The following is a 10,423-nucleotide window of genomic DNA, read 5'->3' as shown; positions in this document are numbered from 1 at the left end:
TGATCAATTTTATTTAGGGATTGTTTGCCAGGAAGCAAGGAGAAATTCCTTTCTCTTTTCGAATAGTGCCATAGGATTTTTAACATCCTCCTGAACAGATATATGGGACCTCATTATAACATCTCATCCAAAGGACGCCAACTCTGACAATGCAACACTCTCTCAGCAATACATTTGAGTGGCAGTCTGGACTGTGAGCTCAAACTGCTGACGTCGGGCTCAAAACCAAAACCTTCTTACTCCGAGGCGAAAGTGCTACCACCTGAGTCAGGCTGATACTTGTTGAGTCCCAATTTAATCAGGCAAGGTGGGTTACCTTTGTTGCCGGTTTGATGTCTATGGTATGTGTTTTAAGAAAACAACTCTTTTTAAAGTCTGGTATAATTTCCTCAGGACAATCCGAGACGGGGTACATTCTAAAACCCAGTTTTGGCGACCAAGGAAATTAAAAGACCTAAGGTTGAAATTCCATTCGCCATCAAGAGTTAATGGTCTGTGCACGCAAGTGTGGACTCATTTAGGAAAGAGCTTAATCCTGTAATGGGAAGATAGAAGGCCCTTCATCCTATTGATCTCACCTTTCGAATAATAATAGCTAAATGTTTTCTCATTACAGCATTAAGCTTTCTCTTCCTGGCCTCCACCACAATGCCTAACAATCCATTCCAACTGTTGATTGCCCTCTGTGTAAAAAAATACTAGTATCTGTCCTGAAATTGCTCTTAACAACCCTGAACCTGGGTTCTCTTGTTAAACTACCATAAAACAGCAAGGAAATCTCCTATTTTGCACAATGATAAGCATTATTGCATGAAAAAGTGAACAAAAGGCACAAGCTAATGCATTGGATAGTGTCCAGATAATGGAACAGATAATGAAGCTTTGGCACGTGAGCATCTGTGCTTTCATCTATGGTGAAATAAGGTGTAGTTTAAACCTCTAATTGTGGAATACTCTTGAAATGTAGTTGATTAATTTATAGAAGTGCAATTTTGAGCAATCAGAACAAATTTTGAAGGCTTCATTGTCCGTGAAAAAAAGTGCTGAGGGTTGAAGTCGATTCGGAGGCCTAGCCAGAAGCAAAGCAATTACATTTAACATGACATTTTCTTCTGGTAAGAAGTCCGCAGGAGGCAGAATGAGGCTGAACCGCAAACACTAATTTCAGTGGCTGTGTAAGTAGTGCTTGTACAGAGCCTGACATTTAAAACGCATGACTACTAGGAACATTTGGCTGCTGGTTCTTTTAAATCGTGTTTCCTCTAAGCTGATTTCGTTTATAATTGTACTTTCGGTGGAAGGCTGATTTTTTCCTTCTGTTCTGAGCCTAATCAACATATGAGAGCCTTTGTTTTATACTGAGGGGGTATTTTCGCTTTCCAATAAATGTTGGAAGATAGGAACAGCACAAGTTAGATCTAGGGTATTAAATATGGAGATAGACATGCAATTTTGTAAGTCAGTAACATTAATTTTTCAACAGCTTCAAATCCAACAGCATATCATGGAATTGGATTAAAACAGTATCTTCGCACTTTAAAACTCAGTAATTTAGTGGGCCCCAAGCTTTCCTTGTTGTCATCAAGGACCTAATTGAAGTGTTTTTCATGGTGTTTTACAATATGCTTGTGCTTTTAAGAATGATTATAACCATGGTATTAGTTCTATATCTTCTATTTTGAGATCTAATCTACTCAAGCATTTATACTTTGTCAATGTATTAAAGAATAGAAGGACCAGAGGTATGTACATGACCAGAAAATAATAATAATAATAATTCTTGCATTTGATATAGCGCTTTTCACGTCTTCTAGACATCTCAAAGCGCTTCACAGAATATACTGTAAAGTGAATTGACTCTATATTTGTGGGTGAAATGCAGCAGCCAATTGTGCACAGCAGTGACCCACAAACAGTCGTAGATTGAAGTGACCAACTTATTTTTTTTTCTTGAGGGATTATCATCAGAGGTATGTGGAGTAAGGAAACTTGCCCAAGGTTTTGCAATGCCGGGAATCAAACCCAGGTCTCTCACTTGCCAGGCGAGTGCTCTAACCACTGAGCAACAGGACTCCTGTAGAAAAATTAAAGAAAAATGTATTTGGAGCACAAGTGGAGTCCCAAAGTTAAGAAAATAGTCCAATTGAATGTGATACTCAAAAATCAGGGTACGGGCCAGTTATTAAGAATGTGCAGAAATGATTTGGAACTGCATTTAGAAATGTAAGTTTTCTGATAATATCAAACTGGGAGAATTAATATGAAAGAGGTGATCAAACGTGAGAGGGATCTAGCTAGATTCGGTTATTGGGCAGCCATGTGTCCTTTAATGTGTTTAGTAGAGAGGTTACCTTCCACAGCTCCATGGGCAGCAGTTTCACTTCACCATCTTGTTCATGTAACAATTCTTCAGCCAAGTCAGTGAGTGTTGTATCCGTTGTAGAGACAATACAGTGAAGCGCAATCCTGGTCCTAGGCTGATATCGAGACGGAATCACTGGACAAAAACATGAACCTTGCTGTTTCCTCGCTTTTTTAGTTCGAAAATACTGATGCCAATTGTAGGAATCCCATCATCCACCTCCCCTACTCATCTCAGATAATTCTCAGCACAGACCCAGGTTGGATGACGAGACTTCCATGCAGTGTGTGGGTCAGTACCATTCCTTCCAAGCTATGGAAGGGAAGTCATCAAGTGTATCGATTGGGAAAACTCTAAATGACTTGATAGTTAATGTTTCTGGTGAATGTTATTTTGGTGGAAAGCAATGTTTGTATTCTTTAAACCTATTCAATCATTTTCTTTGAGGTAATATGTTTGACAGTAATTTGATGAACACCACCCTGTGGCCAGGCCATAACTGTAAATCTAGCAAAATCTATTGTTATATTCAATAAAGTAAAGACGACCCACAACCTCGACATTCTCATCCTACAATCTATTTTGCTTGTTGAAATTTTTCTTCCTGTGTTATCTTGAAGCTTTTAATTCTTTATGCAAAATGAGTTATTACATTGCAGTGTGATTATCCATGTTACAAACTCCCCTTGGATAGTAATTTCTTTAAATAGTGATTGGACCTGATGGCAAGTTCCATCAAATGACCTACTTGAAAACAAAATGAGAATTATTAAATAAGATATATATAGATATACAGTATAAAGTGATTTATGTGAAGTACCTTTGCTGACTCTGCACTGTAACAGTTTTAGTTTGGTTGGACTAAGACAAAGTGAAGCTAAATATGCACATCTTGGTTTCAGAGTTTATTATGGAAATGACCCAGGTTTATATAATGACAATATAGGAGCAACAGCAGTGACATTCTTCAATAATTCAGCACTAGCCTGAATGCGTTGTCATATTTCACCACCTTTACCTTCCTGGAGTCTAGAAATATTTGTCTAAAATGCACAATATGTGTTTTCCTTTGAACAGTATAATATTATAGGTTTATGGTGTGATATTTGATCACTTATTTGATGAGAACCTCCATTAATATCCAGAAAGACAACCAGTTACCACCATCCAGACATGTCACACCAAAGAGCAATATATACATACTTACCAAAAATAATGACTTTTGTTCAGCTCTTTTGGCATATATCAGAAAATAGTCAATTGCATTTAGTGATCTTAAAGAGTATAGGCAAAATAACCTCCAATATTATATTCAATATGGATATTAGTGTCTGAACCTTCAATGTGAAATGCTAAATCAGTTTATATTTAACTACTTGTAATACTTTACACAGCGGGAAACTGCCTAGAGACATGGTGGTGGCAGATAGTACAGGTAGTTTCAAGAAATCAGATAACTTTTTGATGGTGGAGGGGTTGATTTTAATACATACACTGTGTGAAATAAAGATGGTGTTTTAAAAAAACATTGCTTTGAGTTCAAAGTGACAAATATCCTCTGAGGAACAAGCATTTAAATCCAAATTTAGGGGAGTAAAAAGAGAAGTTTGGAAGAATATTTTCCAGGGGGTTCTTATTGTATGACACAATTTCTTGAGGCTGTGGCAATTTGGGGTCCTTTAAAAAGGAATTGGACAAACATATGCAGATGAACGATATTAGAAAGTACAGGAATTGGGATTAGGATGGATGACTTGGAGCAGCAAATACCAACATGAATAAATTGGCCAAATCTCCTATGGCATCACACATTTCTATGGAATACAAGGAAATTTTGTTTAATGTCTAATTTTGCTTAGGTTTCACTTCAGGTTCAATGTAATGTAAAATGCAATTCATCTGGACATGTGGTCCTAACAGCAAACAAAGCTTTTGCCTGCATTCAAACTGCTAAGGTATTCCATCTTACACAAATATGGGGAGCACTGCACGAGAGACACAATTATACATTGGTCTCTGCTTTTGCTGGCAGCTACGTGAGTTTTACATGCTTTACTATTCATGTACCTTCCCCTGTCAGCTGGGAAGAGAATCAGAAGATCAAACCTAGCTCATATACAATTGACTTTGAAACAACTGCACATTCAAGAATTTCTGTTGCCACCAGTCTATGGGTGAAAATCTGACCAAATTGACAGGAATTAAATGTTTCAGTACATGCTTTAAATGTACTTCCATTAAAAGTACAGGTTTTAAATGTACTTCTATGTACAGTAAAGGGAACTATCTGGGTAGTAAGTGGTAATCAGATATGTTAATAAAAATGACCGGAGGTTCTCATTTAAAGCTTGGTTCCAGCAATTTTTAAAAGGTTATTTATGTACATAACACAATACTCATTTAACAAATTTACGGAAATCCAATTAGCTCATTGACCTACATATCACACTTAGGCAATAAAGTGAATGTAACTGAAGCTGGGCGACCTGAGTCAGTTCAACATTGTGCCCTGAGAGATCCAGTATTGCCCACTTTATGTTTATTACTGCTTAATGGAAGGCTATGTTCACAGATTCATTTACTAAACAAAGCAGAAAGGAAAAAATGAATTAAGTCACATGTTCAGCTGATATGGTCAGTAAATGATACTATTTCAAGCCTCACCTTTGCCTACACAGGACAGTACTTACATTTTATACTGTGAAGCGCTATGAGACAACCTTTGACATGAAAGGGTCTATCAGTATATCAAATGTAAGGATCATTATTATTGTCATGTTATTCAAGTAATGGTGGAACCTCAGGGTTATCCAGAAAGTCGTCATGGTTACAGTTCCTTTCCGTTACACTCTCCTGACGGAATTTGATGGGACCTTCAGCGACAGGTTTCTTGTCTTTCACTATATTGGTCACATCAACGCGGGAATGTTTGCTGGGATCCACTTCTAGCTTCTCAATTCGTTGGGTTGTTCTGTGGAATAATTCAGTGAAGTAGTAATTAGATAAGACTGCTGCAGTTTAAATCTCATCAATAACTCACTGAGTTTATTCAAAAGCTTTTATTGTAAAATACTTGATATTTTAATGCATTGTTAATTTCTCCTCCACTTTAAATTTCTTTATAGCTCCCATCTTAGAAAATAGAAGATTGAGAGGTAACATGAAAGGCGACCTTGCTTTCCTCTCCTGGAACAAGTTGTTGCTTCTCAGCTTCGCTCCTTTCTCTCCCGCCACTCCCTTCTCGAACCCCTCCAATCGGGCATCCGTGCTACCCACAGCACAGAAACAGCTCTGGTCAAAGTGACAAATGTCCATTCTGTCCATCTGAGACCAGGGCTCCCTCTGCCTCCTCGACCTCTCTCCTGCCTTCGACACCGTTGACCACTCTATCCTCATTCACCGCCTCTCCTCTCACCTCAACCTTGGTTCTGACCTTGAATGGTTCAGATGGTACCTCTCACACCGCCGCCACTTCATCTCCACAAACGGTTTCTCCTCTAGCCCCTGCACCGTCTTGTTCCTCAGGGCTTTGTCCATGGTCTCCTCCTCTTCAATATCTATATGCCCCTCTTGGTGACATCATCCACAAACATGAAGTCAACTTCCACATGTATGTGGATGACACCCAACTCTACGTCTCTGCCTCCACCCTCTGTCAGATATCAAGTCCTGGATGAGAGCTAACTTTTTCAGTTGAACGTCAACAAGACCAAAGCTCTCCTGATTGGCTCCTGAGGATCTTTGGACATCCTCCCAATGTGAAAGGCACTTTATAAATGAAAGATTGTATTGTTGTATTGTTCTTGTCCGCTCCCTCCGCTCAGCGGGCTCTGGCTTGCTTGTCGGCCTCCCCAACTCCTCCCTCCATAGGCTACAGATCATCCAGAACTCTGCAGCCTGTGCCCTCTCCCGCACCAGGCTCTGTGACCTTATCACACCCATCCTCGCCCGACTCCACAGGCTTCCCATCACACTGAGGATACAGTTCAAGATCCTGGTCCTCACCTTCAGTGTCCTCCATGGCTTTGCTTCCCCCTACCTCTGCAACCTCCTATCCTACCCGCTCCCTCTGCTCAGCGGTCTCTAGCGTGCTTCACGTCCCCCACCTTGCCCACTCCACTCTTGGTGGGTGGACCTTCTGCCACTCTGCCCCTACCCTCTCGAACTACATCCCACAGTCCCTCTGCCTCGCTCCCTCCTTTGCCTCCTTCAAGACCCATCTCAAGACTTTCTTTTACGACGGTGCTTTCAATCACCCTGCTTCCCCCCTGCCCTCCCACCTCCCGACCCCTAGCTCAGGGCCAAAACAGTAACTATTCAGCGCCTTGGGATGTCCTCCCGACATGAAAGACGCTCCACAAATGTAATTTTGTTGTTCTTGTTGTCTTTAAGATTCTAAAAGGGCTAGACAATATAGATGTCAAAATACAGATGACAGGCTGTTTCAACCTGTCCAGAATAGTAGAACCAGAGGACAAAGCTTGCTTTTGAAGTGGGGTAAATTCAGAACAAATCTATGCAAACACTATTTTAGTGAGCGAATAGTGAACCTGTGGAACAGGGTCCTTAGAGAGACGGTTGAAGCAGGAAGTGTTGATTCTTTCAAACATAGATTAGACAGTTTTCTTTTAGGAAATAACATTATGGGATATAGTACAGAGGTAGTTTGAGACATATGTGCATGCGACTGCCAGGAAGGTGAACTAGATGGACCTTGGTCTTTTTTCGTCTAGCATTTCTTATGTTCTTATGTTATATTCTTGTTCAGGTGAATATTCAAGATCTCATGACACTATTCAAAACAAGAAAGGAATTTCTTCATGCATCCTGGCTAACAAACCTCCAGGTAAATTGGTCATGTCTGTTTGTGGACCTTGCTTTGTTTAAAATGGCTGCTGTGTCCCTACAAATTCAGAAAATTAACTTGACAGTAATTACATGGGAAGTGTTTTGAGATGTTTTGATGTAACAAGGCGATCTACCAAATGCAAAAATTGTACATAATATTTATATTTCAGATTAAATTGAAAAATCTCAGACACCTCTATGGTTTCCTAAATTCCCATATAAAACAGCTACATCGTAACATATTTGAGGTTATCAGATGAACAAACTTTCAAAACTGGTCTCTGCTTACAATATACTACTTATATTTTACAATATACAACTTATAGTTCAGAACTTTTCAATAAATGGGTATTAACAATGTTTTATTGCAGCATGGAATAAAGTGAAAATCCTTTGAAAGTATTATAATTATAATAATATAAGATTATAATCTGGAAACCAGCAAGCCTAGTAATGTGCTTGAACATATTTAGTTGTTTTGGTAAATACTTGGGCACAATTTGAAGTTCTGAAGCATATTTATTAGGGTACTCGTTTAGAAGCGAGAGGACCCAGATTTGATTCCTGGATGGGGCAAAACCTTTGGCAAGTTTCCTTACTCTACAACGGTCCAGCAACCACAGCCTTTTGGGGGAGAGAGTTCCAGATTTTCACTCCCCTTTGGGTGAAAAACTGCCTCCTAATATCACTCCTAAATGGCCTAGCTCTAATTTTAAGATTATGCTCCCTTGTTCTGGATTTCCCCTACCAGAGGACTCCCATTTTCGCTTCAGGAGAGGGTTTCAAAGCACTTCACACTGAGGCCTGGGAGTCTGAGCTGGTGGGTGGACAAAAGATTGTTTGAAGAGGTACATCCTAACGTGGATTTGGAAGGTGGAAAAGCCGAATATTAGCTTGCTGCATGGTGACCTATTGATCTGGGAATTCGTGAAGAATTGGCCTGGCTTGTCACTACCAATTCCCAAATTATTATCCTAAGTTATTGAGATATAATTTAAGTTCCCATCTAGCTATTCTGTGACCCCCCTTTCCCAAGCAGCTCAGTTTACTGTTACTCCAGCGGGTCTGTTTTGAGGTGGTAACCAGTGGTTTAGGGATTCACTTAGCAGTGGAAAGCAGAAGAAATCCAAAACACTTTGAAGACGTGAATGCATTGTACAATCTATTCTCATTTAATAAGAAAATCACTTACTTCCTAGTCACAGAATAGTTGACAGGAATGCAGATAAAATAAAAGCCTTCACAAGAAAAACACACAGCTTCCACAGCTGCCTCAGCAGATATGTCACAAATACCTTTACTGTTCATTTGTTCTTCAGATGGCAGTTTCTGTGCTGCATTGATTTTCTCCAGAATAAGTTTCTGCACAGGTCCATAGCAATCCAACAAGTGGAGTAATGGTACTGAATCATGAATTAGAGGCATATATTTCCAGATATGATGGAAATTATATTTTTAAACATGAGACGGAACTGAAGTAAATTCCTACGTACTAGCTATTAATATTCAATCTACAAAAGTATGACAGGGGATTAGATTTCACAGATTGTACTTTTCTATAATACTTCAGGAATGACATGCTCAGTGATCACTGAAAGAATGATTGCTCTAATCATAAATTGCACACACGTTTATTGAAGGAAGAAAAAAGCACAAATACATTACTCATCTGCAGGATTTGTCAAGAAAGAAAATAGTTAAACACAAACAAATATTGACCGAGCTTTCAAATTAAGGTGGAACAGTTATGATAATTAATTATGACGATCTGCCATGGGACTGCACATTTGAATTCATGCAAGCAAGCTGATTAGGTAATGTCATTCAACTAGCCGGCTTCTCTCAGTCCCTCAGTACAGAACAAGGATCCCACTATTATCATTCACTTCTGTTTTTCCTGTTCTTTGCGGATTTCAGTTCTGGGGATAAGCTTGAAAAGTTGGGTCTTATTTGCCAGGGTTGGTTGGAGAGTTCCTAATGGGGGTTATCAATATTATGGATGGTTTTGGTAGAGTAAATACACACTTCAATTGATTGCTGAGTTAGCACCAAGAGGACATTAATTGAAGATTATTGCCAAAGTAAAAAATGTGAATCAAAATTCAGCCTGGCTCATTTCCCTGAAGACTCTTATTATCTGATACATAATTCTCAGGATCATTCAATGGACTGATTTTTAATGTTACTAAAAGCTTTATCATTGTCAAACTAGCTCCTTAATAAGCCACTGTCCAATATGAGTTGTTGGTTTAATGGATGCAATGTAATCTCGAGCAGGAGGTTTAAATCAGACTGAATTGAAACTGTAATTCTATGAGCTCCACACCCAGTGAGCTCTTTTCCCAAATCCATTTTAATATTTTTCTTCAAGTATTTATCCAATTCCCTTTCAAATACCATATTCACTGTGTAAAAAATGATTGAAACCTTCTTAATCCTCAACTTGATACAGACAGAAATTCACCAAATAAAAGCATTAATATTACTACTCGTGCAACTGTAATTTCATTTAGTGCTGTATTAACAAAATAATGCAAACCTCAGCTGAAAGAAGTTGGTTCTCTGTGAGCCCATTTAATAATTTAATAAAAAAAAGCAACAAAATAATTTTTTATTAATCATTTGCAATGTTTACAGTTTGAACATTGGAATTCCTAAAGGATCAGTGGTGTTGATGTATTGATCACCACTAAGCATCTGGATAAATTTATAATTTAGATTACTATTAAAATTTTGTGTTGTCCACTATTATCAAGTATAAAAAGGCAAGTCGGGTCCTAGTGTTCAGTAGCAGCACTTTCTTGCGTTCATATTCCACCATCCTCATTATGAAGCCCAGCATTGTGCAATAACCTTTTTGATTCCTTTCTGGGCCTGTGATCTCGATTTTAATAGCTGATGTACTTGGATTCTTAAATCCCTTTACTTATCTTCTACCCTGCCATGTCCTTCCATATTTAGAATGCGTTCCGTTGCACAATTTCTATATTGTATTATCTCACACTTGGCTATAAAGAACTGGTATTGTATTGAAAATTTAAATTGTTAATATAGCCCTTTGTTCCTCTAAGTGAATTCTGGCTTGGCATTTTGTAGGATGAAGCTGGATTTCCATTCTGAACACAGGTTTAAGATTTTCACAATAGATGGCGCTAGGTATTGACACTGAGTACCCAAAAGAGACTTATCCCCAGCATAGATATCCCTCCCTTT

General features: G+C 38.8%; 1 protein-coding gene across 1 annotated transcript in view; it reads right to left on the bottom strand.

Moving 5' to 3' along the window:
• Nucleotides 1–3,261: 3,261 nt before the first annotated feature.
• The window catches only part of dnaaf11 (dynein axonemal assembly factor 11), a 33,475-nt gene continuing 26,313 nt past the window's right edge, over nt 3,262–10,423 (bottom strand). Inside the window, exon 12 of the mRNA XM_007900906.2 lies at nt 3,262–5,333. Coding sequence (XP_007899097.2) covers nt 5,141–5,333 — 193 coding nt within the window. The 3' untranslated portion in view covers nt 3,262–5,140. The remainder of the gene's footprint in view (nt 5,334–10,423) is intronic.

This window comes from Callorhinchus milii, unplaced genomic scaffold (assembly GCF_018977255.1).
Source record: "Callorhinchus milii isolate IMCB2004 unplaced genomic scaffold, IMCB_Cmil_1.0 Scaffold2, whole genome shotgun sequence".
Taxonomy (NCBI): Eukaryota; Metazoa; Chordata; class Chondrichthyes; order Chimaeriformes; family Callorhinchidae; genus Callorhinchus; species Callorhinchus milii.
The sequence above is the reverse complement of the archived record's forward strand: the minus strand, read 5'-3'. Positions and strand labels throughout refer to the sequence as shown.